Source organism: Monodelphis domestica, chromosome 4 (genome assembly GCF_027887165.1).
Source record: "Monodelphis domestica isolate mMonDom1 chromosome 4, mMonDom1.pri, whole genome shotgun sequence".
Classification (NCBI taxonomy): domain Eukaryota; kingdom Metazoa; phylum Chordata; class Mammalia; order Didelphimorphia; family Didelphidae; genus Monodelphis; species Monodelphis domestica.
The window spans coordinates 424,760,102-424,786,585 of NC_077230.1; the positions used below are offsets into that span (position 1 = coordinate 424,760,102).

General features: G+C 39.4%; 1 protein-coding gene across 1 annotated transcript in view; it reads right to left on the reverse strand.

The window, feature by feature from the left end:
• The window catches only part of LOC103092368 (uncharacterized), a 1,666,349-nt gene that overhangs the window by 465,962 nt on the left and 1,173,903 nt on the right, over positions 1-26,484 (reverse strand). The window contains exons 82-83 of the mRNA XM_056825346.1: positions 16,902-17,177; positions 16,277-16,528 (exon numbers count right to left, since the gene is read on the reverse strand). Of these exons, the coding sequence (XP_056681324.1) occupies positions 16,277-16,528; positions 16,902-17,177 (528 nt within the window). The remainder of the gene's footprint in view (positions 1-16,276; positions 16,529-16,901; positions 17,178-26,484) is intronic.

The window sequence follows — 26,484 nt, forward strand, 5'->3', positions numbered from 1 at the left end:
GTGGTTGCCTTAAACTGTGACCTCAAAGATATGTTTTCAAATCAAAAATATAGTGGTCACCCGGGAAAAATTCCCACATGTTAAATATAACCAAGTCAGCTGGGTTTTATGGAGATTTTAATTAATACAAATAAGGAATTAATGAAAGAGAGAGAATAAGAGGAAACAATGAGAAAAGAGATAGGCCAGCTTAGGCCAGCCTAGGCTTTTAAGCCTTAAGAGAGAGATCAGTCAGTCTTTTATCACTCATGTAAAAAATAGACTCAAATACAGGACTACAATCCCCACGAGCCTTTGCTCCACTTCCCCAGAATGCCTTGTAATCTCACCTGGGCCGAGATCGAGAAGGGATTTAAGCTGATTCAAAAGCTTTTGAGGGGGGCTTGGGGCTTTTGGACTTCCGTTTTGCAGCAGGAGCGTCTCTTGCGTGATGTGAGGTTATTTTGTCTAGGCCTCTGGCCTAGGCACATGTTTCTTACTTGTATATTCTTTAATCTTTAATCCTTTAATAAACCTTTAAAAAATATAATACTTCTTGCAGAGAGAAACTAATTTCTACCTGCCTCAGTCTCCCCATCTCCCCTAAATTTTAATCTTTACACTCACCACAAGATTTGTCCCAAGGAAGACTCTAGTGTTCAGAGAGATTCCAGTTCACCTTTGGCCAGCTCAATCTCCATCTAAGTTCAGCCACCAAGCCCTTCAAGGCAGCTCTGGCAAGCTGCCTCTCTCCCATTCATCTTTGGCCATATGAAACCTCTTCAGAGAGAGGTCCTCAGAGAGAGTTTTTCTCTCAGCTTCTGATTTCCTTTTAAAGAGAATTTTCTCCTATGTCACCTCCCCTAAGTTCTCACATCTACCAATCACAGTAGACATTTTCCAAAGGACAAACCATTCTTATTTCACACCTGAGTAGACTAAAACCTCATACCTCTTTTGTTAAGGCTTGTCCCTTACAAGTTGGCAAGTTGCCTGACCTTCATAGGTACTTAGCACCTTCCTAAAAATGGACTTAGCTTAAGGCTTTTGTTTCACTATAAGTATGAGTTAAGCACTTATTTATTGTTCAGTAAAGAGTTTACAACTTTATCTTCCTCTAAAATATGCTTAAGTATGAGTGGAGTAGAGTTCTCACATTCCTGACTAAGTCCCTTCATTGTTAAAATGGGGAATGGTCTTAACCAAGTGTTATGAAGTAGGGTCTGAGAATTTTTAAGATTCACAGTGTGCCAGAGCAATCCCTGGGGCACATCCAGGATCATCAACAGGCTTCCTTCCTGGGTCATCCATGGCCAGCTGTCTTAAAATTAATTTCCAATTTTACAGGTATAAGTGAGAAATATTTCAGCTTCCTTGACCTTTCTCCTTGTTATTTTGGTAGAGCTTGCACTCCATCCCTGGGTCTCCACTGGGAAGTTTAAGGTGAGGAAGAATGAGCCTCCCATTTGTATCCAGTAAAGCCAAGTGAGACTGACCAGGACAGTGACAAATCTGAGGTCAGCTAGCCACCTTTTGTAGTGGGGGGAGAATATGAAGAAACAGTGAGCATTCTCCTGGGCATGAAGGTCATGGTAGGACTTTTTGGAAGGTGTTTTGGCAGCATCAATGGATCCAGTGACTGACATGACATAGTGACTAGTGTTGGACTAAGAGTGAGAAAGACCTGAGTTCAAATTCTGTCTCAAAATGTTACTGGTTGTGCGACTTACTAGCAAGTCCCTATCTGTGTCTCAGTCTCCTGATTTGTTAAATGGGTAAAATAATCTCTCCCTCTTAGTGTTGTTGGATGAAATGAGACCATATATAAAAGCTGTGTATAAATCCCAAGAAGAGCCCAAACAAAGGTTCAGAGGAAGGAAAGTCAGAGTGTGAGACTGGGTACCAAATGTAGACTCAGGCTGTCTGAGCACACAATGCATGGCCAGAAGCATCTGTAATGCCTGCTGCCATTTTGTGAAGGGCTAAAGTTTAATGCCAGAACAAGAACACTCAAGGATAGTCTGTAGGCAATAGAGAGTCATAGAGAAGAGACATGAGCACACACATATTTTATTGAAGGGCCAATTAAGGGCACTAGAGATGCTTAGCCCAAAGAAGAAAAGACTTGAGGAGGAGGGGAGACATGTCTCCAAAGACTGGTCAAGTTATAATGGGTTTGATGCCCCTGCCAGGGGATGCTCAGTGGTTACATTGATCAGGGAGGGACTATTTCCTAATGTGTCAGTATCTTTTCTCCTTACAGCAACATTCTGGTGCCCTTTTATCTCTTGTCTATCACAAAACAACTCTTTTTTAAAACCCTTACCTCCTGCATTAGAATCAATACTCTGTATTATTTCCAAGGCAGAAGGGCCAGGCAATGGGGGTTAAGTAACTAGCTCAAGGTCACACAGCTAAGAAGTGTCTGAGGCAAGATTTGAACCCAAGATTTCCTGATCCACAGCCAGGCTCTCAATTCGCTGAGTTACCCAGCTGCCCCTGCAGATCAGCTCTTCAGAGGAGGTAATGGCTTCTTTTTCAGAAGGGGCAGGGATTATGATTGGAATCCTGGTGACTAATTGAGAACTCTACTATATTTTGTTAGAAAGATAGGCGAGTAGGATTGTGTGGCCTCTGACTCTTATTTCTCCTAGTCTGCCTCCAGAAATGTGGGAGAAAAATGAAGATGATTCCTCAATTTCTTGACCTTCTCTAGGCCCCTGGTCTCCCTCCCTTCCCCAAGCTTGCCTTTCACACAATATTTACTGATATGGATCTCATTGTTCTTTTCAGGGTTATTCATTGTACCTCCTTTTTTCCCAACTTCTTTCTCAAGCAAAAAGTCTTTACTTTTCTGTTTTTAGAAGATGTGGTAGACCTAGATTGATGTAGCCCCAAAATTAAGGAAATAAGATTTAAGAAGACAGAGCCGAAAAGAATGGAGAGGCAGCAAAGGGATCAGGGATAGGGTAGTCTAGAGATAAAGAGAGATGGAGGAGAGTTTTCAGCAAGCTGTATCTCAAGGAAACTGGTCTATGGGTTTTCCTTGACTACACAGGCCAAACAGCAAACAGTTTTAATGGACTTGACTCCCTTCTCATTTCTCTTCCAAAAATGATTTGGGATGCTTTGCAAAACTGATCTGAAGAGGATTCCTGGACTGACTCTGCAACAGTTATGAGACGCATAAACAGGCTCACATCCAACCCAATCCTTTCTTGGGTGAGGAAGGGCTCCAACATTTGCCCCTCTATAATCAGATGGAAATCAGGCTGGCTCAATCATCCCTGGCCTCAGATATTCCTCTCTTGCTATTGGTCTCCTTCTGTCCACTAGGTGGAACTACCAGTACAGGAAGGACTCATTAGTACAAAAAGTTTCAGAGTAGCAGTTGACACATAATGTGATCTAGGGCATCTTAAACTCTCTAGGGCTGTCTCTGGATACAACTGACTTCAGTTCCCTGGAAAGATCAGGAAATGTCCAAGTAAACAGGAAATCTTGAAAATCAAAAGAGAGTTTAATAAAATCAAAAGAAAATAAAAACCAGAATTAAATAATACTAGGATCTGGTTTTTAAAATAAAAATACAATTAAATAGATGAAGCATTGGTTAATTTGATTAAAGATAGAAGAAAACATTATAACCAATAGCAAAAATGAAAAGGATGAATGAGTTAGCAATGAAGTTGAAATTAAGGAAATTTTGAGCACTTTTTTGAGCAATCATGTGCCAGCAAAATTGAAATGTAAGTAAAATAGATGAATACTTACAAAAAAGATTAATTGCTCAGATTAACAGAATTATAAATAGAATATTTAAACAACTCAATCTTAGAAAAAGACATTGAAGAAACCACAAATGAGTTCTCTATGAAAAAGTCCCCAGGATCAGATTGATATACCAGTGAATTACCACACTGAAGGAACAATGAATCTCAATGCTATTTAAACAATCTTAAAAATCTAGGCAATGAGGGCTATGGGGTGATCAGTAGATAGCAGGGCCTAGATTCAGGAGGACCAGGGTTCACATCTGGCCTCAGATACTTTGGATGTGTGACCACAGGCATGTCATTATCCCCCTTTTTCTAGCCTTTACTTCTCAACTTACTTTGAACCAATACTCAGAATTGATTCCAAGATGGAAGGGAAGAATTTTCAAAAATAGGTAAAGAAAGAATCCCACCAAATTCCTTTTGTGATCCAAATATATTTTTGATACCAAAGCCAGTGAAAGCAAAAACAGAAAAAGAATTGGAATACTTAAATAATCCTGTATTAGAAATAGAAATTGAACAAGGCATCACAAATGTCCCTAAGAAAAAATCCACAGGGCCTGATGGTTCTATAAGTGTGTTATATCAAACATACAACGAACAACTAATCCCAATATTATACAAAATATTTGATGTAGTAAACAAACAGGGAGTTGTACCAAATTCCATTTATGACACAATTATGGTACTGATTCCAAAGCCAGGCACATCAAAAACAGAGAAAGAAAACTATAGACTAATCTCCTTCATGGACATAGATGCAAAGGTCTTAAATAGAATACTAGCAAAAAGACTCTAGCAACTGATCCTGAGGGTTATTCATTATGATCAGTTGGGATTCATACCAGATTAATATTAGGAAAATCATCCACATAATTGACCATATCAACAAGCAAACCAACAAAAATCACATGATTATCACAACAGATGCAGAAAAAGCCTTTGACTAAATACAACACTCATTCCAACTGAAAGCACTAGAAAGTATAGGAATAGAAGGGCCTTTCCTAAAAATAATAAACAGTATATATCTAAAACCATTAGCCAACATCATCTGCAATGGAGATAAACTAGATGTATTCCCAATAAGAGCACAAGTGAAATAAGGATGCCCATTATCACCTCTACTATTTAACATTGTACTAGAAACACTAGCAGTAGCAATTAGAGAAGAAAAAGACATTGAAGGCATTAAAATAGGCAATGAGGAGATCAAGCTATCTCTCTTTGCAGATGATATGATGGTCTACTTAAAGTATCATAGAGAATCAATTAAAAGGCTAGTGGGAATAATCAACCATTTTACCCAAGTTACATGATACAAAATAAACCCACATATGTTATCAGCATTTCTATATATTTCCAATACATCTCAACAGCAAGAATAAGAAAGAGAAATTCCATTTAAAATCACCCTACACAATATAAAATATGTAGGAATCTATCTGCCAAAGCAAACACAAGAACTATATGAACACAACTACAAAACAATTTCCACAAAATTAAAACTAGATCTAAATAATTGGAAGAACATTAACTGCTCATGAGTAGGATGAGTTATCATAATAAAAATGACAATCCTACCCAAACTTATTTAGTGCCATACCCATGGAACTACCAAGAAAGTTGCTTATTGAAGTAGAAAAAACATCACAAAGTTCGTTTGGAAGAACCAAAGATCAAGGATATCCAGGGAAATAATGAAAAAAAAATGTGGAGGAAGATGTCCTAGAAGTAGCAGATCTCAAACAATACTATAAATCAGGGGTCATCAAAGCAAAATGGTACTGGCTAAGAGACAGAAAGGAGAATCAGTGGAATAGACTTGGGGTAAGGGACCTCAGCAAGACTGTCTATGATAAACCCAAAGATCCCAGCTTTGAGGACCAAAATCCATTTTTTGACAAAAATTGCTGGGAAAATTGGAAGACAATATGGGAGTGATTGGGTGTGGATCAACATCTCAAACCATAAACCAAGAAAATTCAGAATGGGTGAATGACATGAATGTTAAAAGAAGGAAAATATAAGTAAATTAGGTGAACACAAAATAGTATGTATATATCAGATCTTTGGGAAAGCAAAGATTTTAAGACAAAGCAAGAGTTAGAAAGAATCACAAATGGAAAGTAAATAATTTTTATTATATTATACTAAAAAGGTTTTGTGCCAACAAAACCAATGTAACCAAAATTAGAATGGAAGCAACAAATTGGGGGAAAAAATCTTCATAACAAAATCCTCTGACAAAGATCTAATTACACAAATTTATAAAGAGCTAAATAAGTTGTACAAAAAAACCATGCCATTCTCCAATTGATCAATGGGCAAGGGACATGAATAGGCAATTTTCATATAAAAAATAAAAACTATTAATAAACACAGGAAAAAAAGTGTTCTAAATCTCTTATAATCAGAGAGATGCAAATCAAAACAACTCTGAGGTATCACCTCACACCTAGCAGATTGGCTAACATGACAGCAAAGGAAAGTAATGAATGTTGCAGGGGATGTGGCAAAATTGGAACATTAATGCCCTGCTGGTGGTGTTGAGAATTGATCCAACTGTTCTGGAGGTCAATTTGGAAATATGCAGAAAGGACACTAAAAAACAGTCAGCCCTTTGATCCAGCCATAACACTGCTGGGTTTATACCCCAAAGAGATAATATGGAAAAAAATTTGTACAAGAATATTCATAGCTGCACTCTTTGTGGTGGCAAAAAATTTGAAAATGAGGGGATGCCCTTCAATTGGGGAATGGCTGAAAAAATTGTGGTATATGTTGATGATGGAATACTATTGTGATCAAAGGAATAATACACTGGAAGAATTCAATGGGAACTGGAATGACCTCCAGGAATTGATGCAGAGTGAAAGGAGCAGAAGCAGGAGAACATTTTACACAGAGACTGATACACTGTGGTACAATCAAATGTAATAGACTTCTCCATTAGTTCCAAATGCAGTGATCCTGATCAACTCGGAGGGATCTATGAGGAAGAAAACTATCCATATTCGAAGGAAAAACTGTGGGAGCAGAAACATAGAAGAAAAAGAATTGTTTCATTACATTGATGGAAGGGGATATGATTGGGCATGTAGACTCTAAATGATCACCCTAGTGCAAACATCAACAATATGGGAATAGGTTCTGATTAAGAACACATATAAAACACAGTGAAATTGCATTTCAGCTACAGGAAGGGGTGGAGGAAGTAGAAAGAGGGAAAGGATATGATTCTTGTAACCAAGAAATAATGTTCTAAATTGACTATATAAAATTTAAAATATAACTCCATGAAATATTTCAGTAGCTATAAGACTTAAATCCTAAATATTTACATTCGCCACACTCAAGTTATGTTTTACTCCAGAACTGGCTACAAATTATGTTTGTAAATATTATGTAGAAAAATATAAAAACATTTTTGAATGGAAATAATTTCCATATGGTGCTATTTCTTTAAGTTAAATAAAGCAACTTTTTTTAAAAGATAAAAAAAATAGACAAGAGGAGAGTTAATCCTATCTTTCACAAGAGACTGATGACTTAGCTATCCTGATCAATACATTGATCTAAGACATTTTCAAAGGATTTATGATGAAGAAATATACTCTCTACCTCCAGAGAAAGATCTGATGGTGTCTAAATGTTGTATAAACAATACTTCTTTCAATTTCTTTTTTCTTGGCTTTTGTGTTGTTGTTACAAAGTGGATAATATGTACATATATTTTACATAATTTCATATTTACAAAGGACATCACATTTTTTGTCTTCACAATGGGTCAGGACCAGGTAGGAGGGTGGGAATGCAAAATTTTAAAAAACTGTTATAAGTAAAAATATAAAGAATTTGGAGTTTGGAAGGAAGTTTGAGATTTCCATTCCATTGAGGTCCTGGGATAAATTGGCAAATAGAATCATCTACCCACAATCTTGCAAAAGGTTTAAGATACAGGGTCCTAATTTTTTGTAGTTGCCTTTATTGAATAGTTGGAGGCATTGCCCAGAAGAACAAAAACGGCAGAAAGTAATAAAAGCCCTTCTTAATGAGGTAATTCCTAAGATTGGATATCCCAGATCACATAATCAAAATGATAATGGTCCTGGCATCACATCACAGATTATTCTCATGATTGCTAATGCTTTGTGCTTAACCAACAACCTTCATTACACCTGGCATCCTCAGTACACAATCAACCCTGTTTGCTTCAGTTTTCTCATCAGTAAAATAAGCTGAAGAAGGGAATAACAAAACACTTCATAACTTTTGGTAAGAAACACCAAATAGGGTCATGAAGACACAGACATGTCCGAAATAACTGAACAACAATTTTTCCTTTTCTGAAAGGGAAATTTTGTGATTCTGAACAATACTGGCTGTCTCAGTCATTTTCTTCCTTTGGTTCCTCTAGTTTGGGACATACTCCTGGAAGGGGGGCAGGGACTGAGTCATTTTCCTGTATCTCAAGTCCATAGCCTAGGGACTTTTTGCTGAGAGAGTGGGTGAAAAATATTGTGGGATAGAGGTGAATGGCCAGTTGTGGCCCAGGTCATTTAGATAAATGAATGAATGAATGAATGAATGAATGAATGAATGAATGAATGCATGCATGCATGCATGCATGCATGTACCAGTGGACTGATAAGAATAGGATTAGTAATGTGGGAGATGGGGAAGGAGGGAGGAGGGCTTGGCATTCATCCAGTACTACATATCAGCATTATCATTCAAATGAAGATAATGCTTGTGCTTTGGAACTGTATTTTAATTTAAAATCCAAGATTTTGATTTTTGTTCTAGAAAAGATCTTCAATAAGAAGCTTGCTAACTCCTAAATCCAGGGAATGAACTGTTGCAGAAAGATGCAAAAACATACATTACATCAAGAAGATCAAGAATGAACTTTGGATATGGTTGATTGAACTAAAATTTAATTGAACATTTATTGTAAATGTACACATTTATGACAAAAGGGACTGCCCCTAATTTGGCTTTCTGTCATTGTGCCTAGCAAAACATTGGTTTTGCTTTCTTTCTTTCTATTTCCTCCCTTACTACTCTAATTTCCTCCAGAAAATTGAATATTGTATATATCTATAGTTAGAAGTGCATTTAGGACTACAAGATGATTATGTTAAATGATCAATGGGGAGACTAGTCACCCAGTGATCATCAGGGGGGATTGTGAATCTTAAAAATTCTCAGACCCTACTTCAGAACACTTGGTTAAGACCATTCCCCATTTTAAACAATGAAGGGACTTAGATCAGGAAGTGGGAACTCTACTTCACCCATACTTAAGCATGCCTTAGGGGAAGATAAAGTTGTAAACTCCTTGCTGAACAATGAAAAGTACTTAACCCATACTTATAGTAAGGCAAAAACCCTTAAGCTGTGCCTATTTTTAGATCTAATTCAAAAAGGTGCTAAATACCTATAAAGGTCAGACAACTTGTAAACTTGCAAGGAGCAAAGAGGTGAGAACTTACTCAGGTGTGAATTACTCAAAGTTTAGTCTACTCAGGTGTGAATTAAGAATGGTCTGTCCTTTTTAAATCGTCTACTGTGATTAGTAGTTGTAAGAACATAGGGGAGGTGACATAGAAGAAAATTCGCTTTTAAAAGGAGCTCAGAAAGGGCTCTGGGGAAATTCAGCTGGAAGGAATCAGCTGGAGAGAATGAACTGGGAAAGGCTGAATGGTGGCTGAACTTGATTGAGACGGAAGGTAAGGGTTAAAAAAAACAAAAAACAAAGCATCTCAAAAGGACAAAAATCAGAACCAGAGTAATAAAGGCACTCTCCCACTGGTCACAGTGTGAAAGGTAGGCAGTGAGTGAGGATTCCTATGCCATAAAGAAAAGAAACTGCTCAAATCAAAGCACTAGTTGACCACACATTCCCCCACATCAAATACTGAACCACAGTTAATGCCAGGGCCAGGAGAATTTCCAAAGTCTCAGGGGAAGACTGAGAGCACCACAGAATACCCCTGAGGGCTGTGGCTGGCCTTGGCAGTGAGAATCAAAGCTAAATAACACAGTCCTTGCAGCAGGGGAAGCAAAGGGGCAGCCAAAAGGGTAGCCAAAGCAGAGTTGAGGATGATGAACTTAGTGCAAAACCCATGTTGCAGTTGAAAATACAAGAAGCAACAGCTGAGGAAGATAGCCTTAGGAAAAAATGCTTTGAAGCAGGAACTACACATAAAAAAAAAAAAAACAACAGAGATCTACCTGCCCTCATTCAATCCTCAGAAAGGGAACAAAAGATACTCCCAAGGCAAAGCCCTTGAGACAGAAGCTAAGAAACCAATGACCACCAACATGCAAGAATACCAATCCTAAAGGGGCAAAAGGAGTTAACAAAAAAAAACCATCTTGACCATGGAAAATTTTTTATGGAGAAAAAGAGCAAATGTAGAATATCTGTCTTGTAAAGTGGGTAGAGGAAGTGCACATCATCCTCTTCCTCATTTCTTGCTCTGGGGCCCAGGGGTCTCACATTAAAAAAAATCCCTTAAATTCTGTTTTAGAATATATATTAAATATTGTTTCTAAAGCAGAATAGCATAAGGGCTTGGGATTTGGGGGTAAGTGGAATGCCCAGGGTAACAGAGATAGAAAGTGACTAAGGACAGATTTGAAGCTAGGTCCTTCTGACTCCAGGCCTGTCCCCTCTATTCACTGAGCCCTTTCATCTTGTTGTGAGAAAAAGAGAAACCATTAAAAGGAGAAAGCTGTGGGAGAGACCTGAGAACTGGAGAATTACCACCATTCTCGGAAGGAAATGCTTCCTCAGTGTTCCAATTCCTGCATGATCCAGCAACTTTAGCACTAGATGACTGGCATGGAGAGGTGCCTTATTAGTCTATTTCAGACTTCTCCTAATTCATAAACTCTTCATGTGTTTCTGATTTCTCTTTATTGAGATTCCTTAGTAGCAGGAAAACTCACCAAAGGAAGACACCCACATCTCACATACAGTGCCAAAAACAAGGTGGTGAAGTATGGGTGAGAATATGACTCCTGGGAAACAAGTCCTCTTCTGCAAGTCTGACTTGGCCAGATTGGGCTGGATGGCTCTTGCCACTCTGTGGCTCAGAATAGGGCAAGGCTTTCTCTCTAGGACTGGGAGGGAAGAATCCCAGGTGCCTTTCATAAGTTAGGTAAAGGAGGAACCTGGCCCTTGGAAGTCCATGCCTCCAAATTTGGAAAAGATACAGAAATGGAGATTGGAGAAGTCTTTCAGAACAAAGGGGCCACTAGAAGAACACACTGGTGGCTAACTCTGTTGGTTCTTAAATTTATTTGCAGGGATTGGATACTAACGATTTGTACTTTGTAAGGACATGGTAGTTGTCCCTGAATAAGTATCAGATATGATTTGACTAAGGTCTCAATCAGAGCAATTGAGTTACTTGAGAAAGAAGGGATACTTAGAGAAGAGTTGTCTTTGGAGCTTCATAAAATATAAGATTACTTCCCAGGCACCAGGGTTTCTTTCCCCCTCCCTCATCAAGCCTCATCACTGACATGCAACTACCTCAAAGTTAGTCCTTCAGCCATATACACTATTATTCTCCTACTCAGCTAGCCTATGGAGTGTTGGATCTTTCTCAGGAGTCTTTTTCCTACACTAGGTTATGTAATATTTTAATTTGAGAAATTGTTTGGAGCTGTAGTAGTAGTAGTAGTAGTAGTAGTAGTAGTAGTAGTAGTAGTAGTAGTAGTAGTTGTTGTTGTTGTTGTTGTTGTTGTTGTAGTTGTAGTAGTAGTAGTAGTATTGGTAAAGAGAGGGGAAAATGGAAGAAAGGTCAAGAGATATTAGTGTTAAAAGGAATTTCCCTCAGATTATGTGTTTTTGTTTGATATCATCAATCACTGACCTGTAGGTCATTTATCATTGAGATTGACTGGTATTGAGAAACCCTCAGAGAAAGGAAGTTGAAACCAAGGAGAAGGGAAACTGATCCAACAGAAACTGCCCCCTTGTTAATCCAAGGAATTGCTCCTGCTCTTCTCTCTCTCTCTCTCTCTCTCTCTCTCTCTCTCTCTCTCTCTCTCTCTCTCTCTCTCTCTCTCTCTCTGTCTCTCTCTCTCTCTCTCACTCTTTCCAGTTTGACATGTACTATCATTTTGTTCAGTCTCTTTACATTTAACTCATCCTAAACTATTCTTAAGTAAGTTATTATAGTTTATTTAGATTGGCTAAAATACACCAAGATGTTGAACAGAAACAGTAATCAAGACTGATCAAAGCTACAACCGCACTGCAGAAAACTTTGGATTGGTGAGAAATGGTTAAGTATTGGGGGAGGGAAGCAAGCTGAACTTTTGCTTTTTTCCCCAAATAGAGCCAGGTTTGGGGATTAAGCTCTAATTAATGATTAAATTACAGCTAGGAAATATTGTGGATGGAGTCTGGAGTCAAAAAACTCATCTTTCTGAGTTCAAATCTGGTCTCAGACACTCAATAGATGTGTGACCCTGGGAAAGTCACTTCACCATCTTTGCCTCAGTTTTCTCATCTGTAAAATGAGCTAGACAAGGAGTGCAAACCCATCCAGCATCTCTGCTAAGAAATGGAGTCAGGAAGAGTTGTACATGACTCTATAATTACTTGTTAACAATTTCTCCTCACACATGAGGGTTTTGCTTTCCATCATCATTTGCCTCTATGATTCTAGTTCAGCCCTCTGTGGCCACACAGAACACTTCTAAATCCTCTTCCACGTAAGAGTCCAGAATATTGCTATCAGGCCTCTCCCCAAAGCTTTCTATTCCTTTTTCTAATATGTAGTTCCTCAATTGATCTTCAGAGACTCCCAAACCCTCAGCAATCTGGCTGAACACTCCCCAGTTCACTGTTGCCCCTTGTAAAATGTGTCATCTAGAACCAAATACAATAGTAAAAGTGCCATCTGATAGTACAGAAGGGCAGCTATCTCCTTATTCTTGGAAATGGACATGCTTCTCTTAAGACGGCATTAGTGGTTGGGGTAGTTGTGTAGCTCAGTGGATTGAGAGCCAGGCCTAGAGATCAGAGGTTCTGGGATCAAATCTGACCTCAAATAATTCCTAGCTATATGACCCTGGGCCACTCACTTAACTTCCATTGCATAGTATTGATCCTACATCTGATAGGTAAGGGTTAAAATAAAGTTTGCATTATGTTTTTTCAACTACTCTATTACCTTTCCTACAGATAATAACTTTGTGGTTCTCTCAATCATCCCCAAGATCTCTTTATGAAATCTAACTTGGCATTAATGATCTGTATCCAATTTCCCCTTTTTTTAAATCAACCATGCCCCATTAATTTAACTTTTTTCTATGACATGTATACTAGTAACTGCCCCATCGAGGTCGATTTTTTTTTGTGATTTTGACATTTTGTATTCCAGGATAGGACCTGATATCAATTCCCAATAATATTCATATTATCACATTCCATCTACTGTACCAGCTTCCTGAACTACTTCTACATCCTATCTGTTTTTACCATCCCTATCATGCCAATTTTTTCTTTCTCTATATTTTCCTTCCAGGTCCAAAATTATGCTTTCTGCTTGTCTACAGAATTACTAGAACATTAATGGTCACCATTTACTAAGGTCTTTAAAGATATTATTTCATTTGAGCCAAGTCACTCATAGGAACATTGAACGGAATGAGTTCAAGAACAGAAACTTCAGAAGATTTGTCTGAACTGATGCAGAATGAAGTGAGTAGAACAAGAAGGTAATTTATACAATAACGATAGTGTTGTGAAGTCAAAGAACTTTGAAAAACTTGGGACCTCTGATCAATGCAGTGGCTGACAAGGACTGCAGAAGACCCATGATAATAAGTTACTCACTTCCTACAAAAAGCTACAGACTTGCTATGAAATCAGGTGCCTCAATTCAGAAATAGGATGGACTCAGGCTGTAAGTTGCAACAGATATTTATTGAGATTGAGAATTACTTTACCTTGATATGTCCACATGAGTATTTTAATCTTGAAAGAATTACTAATGTATTAATATTGCAACCTATGTGCTCAGGTATCATATTCACAGATATATTAGTTCTTGATCATTGTATTTAATAGGTACTCTATTAATTTTGACTACTCTTCAAATCTACATCCCAAAGGTCAGAAGAATTCCTGGGTAGGCTGCCACATTGTCCTAGTTCCCACCTTGCCAGACCAGATTCCATACAAGGTCATATGCTGAGTTAATCTACTCCTCTTTGATCTTGTAGTTGTCAGGTGAGCCGATATTAAGTCTTATGCCATGTCACATGAACATTAGCTACCTCCCATTCCCCATTGCTTGATCCTCCAGTAAAAGATTGAGGAAATATGTAGTTCACTCTCTCTCTCTCTCTCTCTCTCTCTCTCTCTCTCTCTCTCTCTCTCTCTCTCTCTCTCTCTCTCTCCCATCATCAAAGGAGCACACAGGCTGGATCCCAAGCTCTTTAATTCCTGGCTCTGAGTCTTTCTTCCTTTATTATATTCCCTCTTTCTCTATATCCCCTTTACCCATTTTTCCTCAGTTTCTAACTCTCCTTTTCAGGTGTCCAACTAAGAATATATTAATTTGTGGCTATAGGCAGACACAACCCATACATGTCCCAAACATATTCTTTTTCATTAGTGGTAGAAGGTAGAAGGGGAACAGAAAATAGATTGTGATTAATTGGAAAAAGTAAATTAAGAAAAAGTTCCTTTCAAACACAGGTGTCAAATACATAGACTGCAACATTGCCAGGTGCTGCCTGAACCAGGTCAAAAGGTAATTGGGAAATAGCTGTAGCAGTCCACCCCTAGCTATGGGCAAGGGGAACAGTCTGTATGTACAGATTGCCTTAGAAGAGAGCATGCTCAGTCTTGAGCATGCTAAGTATTGCACATGGCTGGGAAAGCCTCTGACCCTTGACCCCAGCTTCCCCCAGGTTAAGCGGGAACACAGGTTTCTTTGTGCTCACCTGGTTAAGAGAAACCACACCTATACCTTGTCATTAACCAATGATCATCATCCCTGTGTACTGTGTATATTTGCATATCAAAGATTATATATAGCCCAGCAAGCTCCGCCTCTCTCTCTCTCTTTCAGGCTAGCTGATGGCTGTCCTGGCAGGACTTGGCCTCTGGCCAAGCTCCATCTTTAAATCTTCTCTATCTCTCTTTCATCTCTCTGACCTGTGTGGGATTAAATGTGGATCTCTGGACTGGTAAAAGCCTTTGGAAGGGTCCTTTGATCAGAGCTTAGCTGTGGCTCATGGAATATTAATAAAGACTCATTCCTGCCACCTCATATCTCTAATTTGACTCCATCATCCCCCTTGTGGTATCTAAAACTTCTATCCTATCTCTATCTTCCTACCTTAAAGCTTCTCTCCCCTCTGAGGAAGCTTTAATAGTTAACCAAAAAAAAAAAAGATACACAGATAATTATATGCTAAATTAAAATGTGTGCTTTAAGCATCCTTATGTACAGATTTAGCCCAATAAAAAGTCATCCCTCCTGTAAAGTATATGCTGTTGGTATCTGACTTTCCAGAGGTCACTTCCAAACATCAAAATTCTATTTCTCCCCCTGCTCTCCATTCAGAATATACCCAGAGTCAGGGACAGGAAGCTGGGATACCCCTAAGAATTATAACAATAAAGCTGCATGAAATAAAAGGAAACTAAGGCCAGAGATGATCTCTCTAAGGTCCTGCTGCCATTAGTGTGATTATGGGAATGGAGGGTCTGTCATCTGTACATAGGAAAGCCAGACCAGTGAATTAATTGGGCAGCAGGAATTCTACAGTGGAAACAGTTACTGGAGGCTAAAGTCAATAGATCAGAATCAGGTTAAATAACTGACATGCTTCCATGTGGCATTTTACGCTACAAAAAGGAAAAATATAGAAGCAATGGTGAATCCCTATGTGTGAAAGCAGACAAAGTTTACATTCTCCTTTCCATCTCCAGAATTTCCCTGCCAAAGAGGACCAAGACCAGCCCCATTGCATGACCAGAGCTTATACTCCAACCAAGACTAGAAATATTCTGTGGTTTCACAGCACCAAGGGAAAGGGACTGAAGGAAAGAGTATGGGGCAGTCATTGAAACTGCAGTCCTAGAAGGTGGGACACAAAGAAGGTTGTATGTCACTGGGACAGAAGAGAATAATACAATATCAATAACAAAGATGATGACGACAACTAACGTTTTTATTTTGTGTCTACCATGTAAAATGGACTTTCTCCACCTAAAATCCTATTATACACAGAACAAATATTATTCATTTTTCCAGATGAAGAAACTGAGGCTATGAAAGGAGGAGTCATTTACTGCACAGATAGTAGACAGAAAAGAAAGGATTCAATCTACGTTTCATGATTCTGAGCTCAGGGCTCTTTCTACCACAATGCACTGTGTCATGGGACCAGGCAGAATATCTTATGTCTATTTCTCTCATACCAGGGAAAGAGAAAGCCCAACACAAAGTTGGTGGCCCAATCCAGATACTCACCATAGATTATAATATTCTTGGTTGCGGTGTGCGTCAAGCCAGTGAATGAGTTAGATACAATACAGGTATAGGTTCCAGCATGATTCAGGGATGAAATAACAGAAAATATGGCTGAGTTGCTGACAGATTGTCCATTCTGTAACCAAGTGAATTGTGCTGGTGGGTTAGAATCAGCTACACAGCTCAAGGTAATATTTACCCCAGTAGGGTACACACCAGCTGAACGGACAATCGTGGCGATATCTGGGCCATCTGGAGGAAAGAGAAGGATTCCATATTGAGATTAAGGTAGAAAGAAGGGCATCTCCTAGTCTGTAACCCATCACCAGGGACCACTGTGTCTCCCTGATCCTCCCTTGAGCTGGGAATTTCACAGTTGGTACTCTAAGAGTTTTGATCTGAACTTGGAAGATCTTAGGGCTTTCTCCAGTTCAGCACCCTGGCTGGCCACCCTCAAACAAAAAAGCATGACAAGGCCAATCTGGGCTCCCTAAAGATGAAGGGGGTTGGGAACCTCAGAGCCTACCTCTTTAGCTCTCTGAGAAGGGACTGAATTAGCCTGGCCTCTGGGAACACACCACCAGACTATAAGCAGGCACCATATAGGAAGAAGCAATATACTCACAGGTAACATTCAGTGGGAATGGATCACTCCTATCCCGAAACAATGGGTTCTCGATTTCACACACATAGGGCCCTTTGTTATCGAATCTTGTGAGACTGCGGAGAGTGAGTGTCCTCCTATCTGGCGACAGCTGTATCCTGTGACCAGCTGGGGCAACTCCGTTTATGAACCACTGGTAAGCGTGAATTTGACCTGTAGCATTGCAAGTCATTGAGAAGTCCTTGGTCTCCACTGCAGTATTGTTGGAGGTAACAATGGTAGGTTTGGACAGTGGCGCTGTGCAGAGAATAGACAGAAAATGACTGTGTTGGTTCTTTTTCATACCTTATAACCAAATAAGTGGTTTGGAAGTGGGCTGTCTAAGACCTTGGCAAGGCAGGAGGCCAGAGACCAAAAACCTGTGATTTCAATGGCAAGGACACCCCTTTCTCTGGTGCAGATCACAACTCCTCCAGGCCTTAGGAAAAGTTCAGCTTCAGTTCCTGTGGCTGACAAAGACATTCACATGGAGCCCAAGCCCTGGGTGCTCAGTCTTTCTGGGCTGAGGCAAGCAGGACTGGGGATGACAGACCCCTTCATCCAGCACCTGGGCTTGGATTTGAGGCCTTTATAGCTTGGCAGAACCACCCAGAGTTTATGATTCTTTGGACTGGACTTCAGGAAGCCAGGGTTACTTAACTTGATAGTTTGATAAGGATATTGGGATAGGCTGGTGTGGATAGACTAGGGACAGGCCACAGGGAGACTGTGCTCAGAAAGGGAAACATTACTTTAACTCTGAAGAGGAAAGAAAAGGAAAGGCAGAGAGTGGAAATAGATCAGTTAGTAGCAGGGTACAAAAGGAAGAGCCTCTGGCTGGGAGTCAGGTGAGACCTGGTTCAAGTCTGGAGATTTCAAACCCACAATAACATCTCTGGTGCCTAGGACATAATTTGCCACCAGGAAGCAATTCATACCCTTTACAGAAGATTCTGGAATTCCCTGCTTTGGGTTCTTCCATTTCCTTAGGTGTTTCTTGCCCTACAAGATGAGAATGAGAATGTTGAAGGTGATCTTCAAGCTCAGATATGGTTTTATTCTGGGAATCTAAGCTAATTGTGACTAATTTTCCCTGAGCCTTCATGGCCCAAGGGGAGCTCTTTCCTCATCTCTAGTTGGAAGTGAGGCCTTGCCACTGAGAGAGGTGTGTGTGCCAGAGCAATCCCTCGGGCACATCCGGGAGCATCGACAGGCTTCCTTCCTTGGTCATCCAGTTCCAGCTGTCTTAAAATTAATTTCCAAATTGATAGGAATAAGTTCCAAATATTTCAGCTTTTTTGATCTTGCACTCTGACACTGGGTCTTGGTTGGGAAGTTTAAGGTAAGGAACCATTAGCCTCCCATTTGTATCCAGGAAAGCCAAGTGAGACTGGCCAGGACAGTGACAAATCTGAGGTCTGCTAGCCACCTTTTGTAATGGGGAGAGAATATGAAAGAAGTGTGAACATGATCCTGGGCATGAAGGCCCTGGTAGGACATTTTGGAATGTGTTTTGGCAACATCAATGAATGCAATGCCTGACATTCCATAGTGATTAGTGTTGGACTAAGAGTGAGAAAAACCTGACTTCAAATTTTGTGTCAAAATATCTATACTTCTCTGTTTTTAGATGATGTGATAGACCTAGACTGTTGTATCCCCAAAATAAAAGAGATATGATCTAGGAAGACAGTGAGGGAAAGAATGGAGAAGCAGCAAAGGGAACAGGGAGAGGGTAGGCTAGGGATAATAAGCAATGGATGAGAGCTGTCAGCAAGCTGTATCTCAAGGAAAAAGCTCCAGGGGCTTTCCTTGACTTCACAGGCCAAACAGGATCCAGTTTTATGGACTTGACTCTGTAAACCTCAAAATTCCTTAGACTTATAAATGTTGGAAATTTCACCATTGGGATATTTTATATTTGGAAAATTTCTTACTGATAGTCTATTGGAATGGGAACCCCATTGGCATGGGAGGTTCCTTCTCCTTCCCTTCTTAAGATTACTTTAGGACAGAAACCTTTTGCTGAACAATGGAAAGGACTCTGACCTATGCTTAAGCATAGAACAGGAATTTCTTTTGAGTCATGATTGATTTTAGAATTGATACAATGGAGATACTTGGAATCAATCTCCACCCTATTCAGTCCTAACAGGATTGAGTAAGGGCTGCAGCCTAGATCAAAATTTAATTATTCCAATCTCTACCCTACTCAGGTTAACAGGATTTAGAAAGGGCTGTAGCAAAGGAGCAAATATTTAATCATTTTGAAAATATGACCTTCAACAGACATGTGCAAAGCCTCTGGGCGGTCCTGGGTTAAGCTAGAGCCTCCATTGGCACAGGGAAATTGATGGACAGTGATTGGTAGATGTGAGAACTGAGGGGAGGCAACTGGGATGGTTTCCTTAAAGATCAGGGGGGTCTTAAGACTCGGTGGTGGTTGAGGAGTTGGTCGGAGTGGTGGCAGTGTACTCTGAGAAGCTTGCTCTGAAGGAAGCTGAAGGTGGGGGCCTCTGAGACTGTTTCTCCATTTTGGTCACGTGAGTAATAGGGACTGATCTCTTTTCTTTGTCTCAGCTATCTAAGGGCTTGGGCCTTTTGCCCCAGCCTAAACAGAAGGGGTATTTAAGCCCTATTCCCTTATCTCTCTTTTTCTGTCTATCTCTAATTCCTTTCTTCCTCCTATTGAAATTAAACTCCATAAAAGGTTGACTGCTGACTTGAGTTTTTCATTTAGGAATTACATAGCTGAATTCCTTGGCGACCTTAAATTAATATATATCAGTCTTTTAAAGTGATTCCCTTGTCACAACTCCCTGCTCAATTCTGGTCCAAAAATGTTTTGAGATGCCTTGGAGAACAGAACTGAACAAGATTCCTGGACTGATTCTGCAATAGTGCTGAGACCCATAAACTGGGTCATATCCAACCCTATCCTTTCACAGGTGAGGATGGGCTCCAACGTTTGCCACTCTATGATCAGATGGAAATCAGGCTGGCTCAAGCATCCCTGGCCTCAGATCTTCCTCTCTTGCTGTAGGTCTCCTTCTGTCCACTAGGTGGAACTACCAGAACAGGAAGGACTCTGGCTCATTACTCATAAAAAGTTTCAGTGTAGCAGTTGACACCTAGTGTGATCTAGGGCATCTTAACCTCTCTAGGTCTGTCTATGGATACAACTGAATTCAGTTCCCTGGAAAGATCAGGAAATGTCCAATTAAACAGGAAATCCTGAAAATCAAAAGAGAGTTTAATAAAATCAAAAGGAAATAAAAAACAATTAAATAAAACTAGGATCTGTTTCTTAAAATAAATATATAATTAAATAGATGACCCATTGGTTAATTTGATTAAAGAAAGAAAAGCTTATCACCAATAGCAAAAGTGAAAAGCATGAATGAGTTAGCAAAGAAGTTGGAATTAAGGAAATTCTGAGCAATTATTTTGAGCAATTATGTACCAGCAAAACTGAAATGTATGTGTAGTAGATAAATATTTACAAAAAAAGAAGACTACCTGAGATGATCAGAATTATAAATAGAGTATTTATACAATTCAATCTTATAAGAAGACATTGAAGAAACCACAAATGAATTCTTTATGAAAAAGTCCCTAGGATCATATTGATATACCAGTGAATTACCACACTGAAGGAACAATGAATCTCAATGCTATGTAAACAATCTTAAAATTATAGGCAATGAGGGCTAGGTGAGGTGCTCAGTAAATAGCAGGGCCTAGATTCAGGAGGACCAGGGTTCACATCTGGCCTCAGACACTTCCTGGATGGGTGACCCTAGGCAAGTCATTATCCCCCATTTTCTAGCCTTTATTTCTCATCTAACTTTGAACCAATACTTGATATTGCTTCCAAGATGGATGGAAAGAATTTTCAAAAATACATAAAGAAAGAATCCCAAATTCCTTTTGTGATCCAAATATAGTTTTGATACTTAAGCCAGTGAAAGCAAAAACCGAAAAAGAAATAGAATATTTAAGTAATCCTTTATCAGAAATAGAAATTGAACAAGGCATCACAGATTACCCTAAGAAAAAATTCCCAGACTTCCGGTCAAGATGGCGGCTTAGAGAAAGCTAAAGTTCAGATCTCCAGAAAACCCTTCCCGACTGATCTCAAACTATAAGCTCCTAAGGCGCCAAAATTCAAAACGATCAACAGCACAGACCCTGGGAATCCTCCTCCTGGACCTGGACCTGGGTCAAAAGGTACAGCCCCCCTCCAAAGCTAGAACCCAAGATCACTCGGACCTAAGGGGTAGGAGTGCAGAGTCCAAGGCTCCGGGAAGCTGCAGCCCCGCCCCGCTCAGAGAGCAGGGTCCTCTGAAACAACAACAACCCTCAGGGCCTTCTATCCAAGTCTCAGTGAAAGTCACTGCCCTCAGAGCTCCCCCCCTGCAGAGAGCAGGGTCTTCTGAAACAACAGCAACCCTCAGGGTGGGCAAGACAGCCTCATGGGCTGGATCCTGCTATCGGAGTCTCAGTGAAAGTCACTGCCCTCGGAGCTCCGGGAAGCCGCAGCCCATCCCCTCACAGAGAGCAGGGTCCTCTGAAACAACAGCAACCCTCGGGGCGGGCAAGACAGCCTCACGGGCTGGATCCTGCTATCGAAGTCTCAGTGAAAGTCACTGCCCTCGGAGCTCCGGGAAGTCGCAGCCCATCCCCTCACAGAGAGCAGGGTCCTCTGAAACAACAGCAACCCTCAGGGCCGACAAAACAGCCTCGCAGCCAGCTATTCTGAAGGCAATTTCCGGAAAGCAACCCAACCCAGTCCATTCGAGCGGGCACCATAGCAGCAGGGAAGCAGAGAGAACCGGGGCAGAGTGTGGCCCCCTGGTCCGACCCTTCCATTCCAGTTCCAGTGAAAGTCATTGCCCATACTCAATTTAACCCAGGGAAAGCTCATAGAACCTACAATCTGCCCAGGACTAAAGCCGCTGAACACCAGAGATAAGAAAAGCTAATCTTCCCTATTCAGAGATGGCAAACTCCACAGAAGCACAGAAGCCCCCAAATCCCAAGAAAAATAAGAAGAAAGGGGCTATTTTGGACACATTCTATGGAACCAAAACACAAAATACAGAGGAGATAGAAGACGATGCACAAGAAAATGCTTCGAAACCTTCCAAAAGAAATGGAAACTCTCCACAAACACATGAAGAATTTGAATCAGAAATGACCAAAAAGATGGAAACCTTCTGGGAGGAAAAGTGGGAAATAATGCAAAAGAAATTCACGCATCTACAAAACCGGTGTGATGAAACTGAAAAGGAAAACCAGGCTTTAAAGGCAAGAATCAGGCAGCTGGAAGACAACGATCGTGTAAAAGAGCAAGAATTAATAAAGCAAAGCCAAAATACCAAAAATTAGAAGAGAACGTAAAATATCTCACCAACAAGGAGACAGATCTGGAAAATAGAGGGAGAAGAGATAATTTAAGAATAACTGGACTTCCAGAAAAGCCAGAAATAAACACCAAACTCAACATCGTGATACAGGATATAATCAAAGAAAATTCCGCAGAGATTCTAGAACAAGGGGGCAATACATCCACTGACAGAGCTCACAGAACACCTTCTACACTAAACCCCCAAAAGACAACTCCCAGGAATGTAATTGCCAAATTCCAAAGCTATCAAACAAAAGAAAAAATCCTACAGGAAGCCAGAAAAAGACAATTTAGATATAAAGGAATGCCAATCAGGGTCACACAAAGACCTTGCAAGTTCTACTCTGAATGATCATAAGGCATGGAACATGATCTTCAGAAAGGCAAGAGAGCTGGGTCTTCAACCAAGAATCAGCTACCCAGCAAAACTGACTCTATACTTCCAAGGGAAAGTATGGGCATTGGACAAAATAGAAGACTTCCAACTTTTTGCAAAGAAAAGACCAGAGCTCTGTGGAAAGTTTGATACCAAAAAACAAAGAGCAAGGAATACCTGAAAAGGTAAATATGAAGGAAAGAGAAAAGGAGAAAAATGTTATCTTCTTCTTTTACTCAAACTCTCTTCTATAAGGACAACATCTCTATCAATCTATGTATACTAACATGTGGGGAAAATGTAATGTATAAATAGGGGGTAAAGAAAGACCAAATAGAATAATCGTTCTCACACAAAGATTCACATGGGAAGGGGAGGGGAAGAAAACTCCTATAAGAAGGAGAGGAAGAGAGGGTTTTTTACTTAAACCTTAATCTCGGGGAAATCAACTCTGAGAGGGAAAAACATCCAGATCCATTGGGATCTTGAATTCTATCTTACCCAACAAGGGTAGGGAAAAGGGAAAACCAAGGGAGGAGGGGGAGAGGGAAAACAAAAAGGGAGGGAAAGAGAGGGGGAAGGGGGAGGGAACAAAAAGGGAGAGACTAAAAAGGGAAATATCAAGGGACGGGACAAGGGGGACTGATTCAAAGTAAATCACTGGACTAAAAGGTAGAGCCAAAGAAGAAAAGGTTAGAATTAGGGAAGGCTATCAAAATGCCAGGGAGTCCACAAATGACAATCATAACTTTGAAAGTGAATGGGATGAACTCACCCATAAAATGTAGACGAATAGCAGAATGGATTAGAATCCAAAACCCTACCATATGTTGTCTTCAAGAAACACACATGAGGCGGGTTGACACCCACAAGGTCAGAATTAAATGATGGAGTAAGACCTTCTGGGCCTCAACTGACAGAAAGAAGGCAGGAGTGGTAATCATGATATCTGATAAAGCCAAAGCAAAAATAGACCTGATCAAAAGGGATATGGAAGGTAATTATGTTTTGATAAAAGGGACTTTAGACAATGAGGAAATATCATTAATCAACATGTATGCACCAAATAATATAGCACCCAAATTTCTAATGAAGAAACTAGGAGAATTGAAGGAAGAAATAGACAGTAAAACCATATTAGTGGGAGACTTAAACCAACCATTATCAAATTTAGATAAATTAAATCAAAAAATAAATAAGAAAGAGGTAAAAGAAGTGAATGAAATCATAGAAAAATTAGAATTAATAGACATATGGAGAAAAATAAATAGGGATAAAAAGGAATACACCTTCTTCTCAGCACCACATGGCACATTCACAAAAATTGACCATACATTAGGTCACAGAAACATAGCACACAAATACGGAAAAGCAAAAATACTGAATGCAGCCTTCTCAGATCACAAGGCAATAAAAAAATGATTAGTAATGGTACATGGAAAACCAAATCTAAAACCAATTGAAAATTAAACAATATGATACTCCAAAACCGTTTAGTTAAAAAAGAAATCATAGAAACAATTAATAATTTCATCGAGGAAAATGACAATGGCGAGACATCCTTTCAAACCTTATGGGATGCAGCCAAAGTGGTAATCAGAGATAAATTCATATCTCTGAATGCTTATATTAACAAACTAGGGAGAGCAGAGATCAATCAATTGGAAATGCAAATGAAAAAACTCGAAAGCAATAAAATTAAATCCCCCAGCAGAAAACCAAACTAGAAATCCTAAAAATTAAGGGAGAAATTAATAAAATCGAAAGTGCTAGAACTATTGATTTAATAAATAAGACAAGAAGCTGGTACTTTGAAAAAACAAACAAAATAGACAAATTACTGGTCAATCTAATTAAAAAAAGGAAGGAAGAAAAGCAAATTAACAGCATTAAAGATGAAAAGGGGGACAGCACCACCAATGAAGAGGAAATTAAGGCAATCATTAGAAATTACTTTGCCCAATTATATGGCAATAAATACACCAATTTAGGAGATATGGATGAATATATACCAAAATACAAACTGCCTAGACTAACAGAAGAGGAAATAGAATTCTTAAATAATCCAATATCAGAAAATGAAATCCAACAAGCCATCAAAGAACTTCCTAAGAAAAAATCCCCAGGGCCTGATGGATTCACCAGTGAATTCTATCAAACATTCAGAGAACAGTTAATCCCAATACTATACAAACTATTTGACATAATAAGCAAAGAGGGAGTTCTACCAAACTCCTTTTACGACACAAACATGATACTGTTTCCAAAACCAGGGAGGTCAAAAACAGAGAAAGAAAATTATAGACCAATCTCCCTAATGAATATAGATGCAAAAATCCTAAATAGGGTACTAGCAAAAAGACTCCAGCAAGTGATCAGAAGGATCATTCACCATGATCAAGTAGGATTTATATCAGAGATGCAGGGCTGGTTCAACATTAGGAAAACCATCCACATAACTGACCACATCAACAAGCAAACCAGCAAGATCCACATGATTATCTCAATAGACGCAGAAAAAGCATTTGATAAAATACAACACCCATTCCTATTAAAAACACTAGAAAGCATAGGAACAGAAGAGTCATTCCTAAAAATAATAAACAGTATATATCTAAACCCATCAGCTAATATCATCTGCAATGAGGATAAACTAGATGCATTCCCAATAAGATCAGGAGTGAAACAAGGATGCCCATTATCACCTCTACTATTTGACATTGTACTAGAAACACTAGCAGTAGCAATTAGAGAAGAAAAAGAAATTGAAGGCATCAAAATAGGCAAGGAGGAGACCAAGTTATCACTCTTTGCAGATGACATGATGGTCTACTTAAAGAATCCTAGAGATTCAACCAAAAAGCTAATTGAAATAATCAACAACTTTAGCAAAGTTGCAGGATACAAACTAAACCCACATAAATCATCAGCTTTTCTATATATCTCCAACACAGCTCAGCAGCAAGAACTAGAAAGAGAAATCCCATTCAAAATCACCTTAGACAGAATAAAATACCTAGGAATCTACCTCCCAAGACAAACACAGGAACTATATGAACACAACTACAAAACACTCGCCACACAACTAAAACTAGACTTGAGCAAATGGAAAAACATTAACTGCTCATGGATAGGACGAGCCAATATAATGAAAATGACCATCCTACCCAAACTTATTTATCTATTTAGTGCCATACCCATTGAACTACCAAAATACTTCTTCACTGATTTAGAAAAAAAAATAACAAAATTCATTTGGAACAACAAAAGATCAAGGATATCCAGGGAAATAATGAAAAAAAAAACACATATGATGGGGACCTTGCAGTCCCTGACCTTAAACTATATTACAAAGCAGCAGTCATCAAAACAATTTGGTACTGGCTAAGAAACAGAAAGGAAGATCAGTGGAATAGACTGGGGGAAAGCGACCTCAGCAAGACAGTATACGATAAACCCAAAGATCCCAGCTTTTGGGACAAAAATCCACTATTCGATAAAAACTGCTGGGAAAATTGGAAGACAGTGTGGGAGAGACTAGGAATAGATCAATACCTCACACCCTACACCAAAATAAATTCAAAATGGGTGAGTGACTTAAACATAAAGAAGGAAACCATAAGTAAATTGGGTAAACACAGAATAGTATACATGTCAGACCTTTGGGAGGGGAAAGGCTTTAAAACCAAGCAAGACATAGAAAGAATCACAAAATGTAAAATAAATAATTTTGACTACATCAAACTAAAAAGCTTTTGTACAAATGAAACCAATGTAAC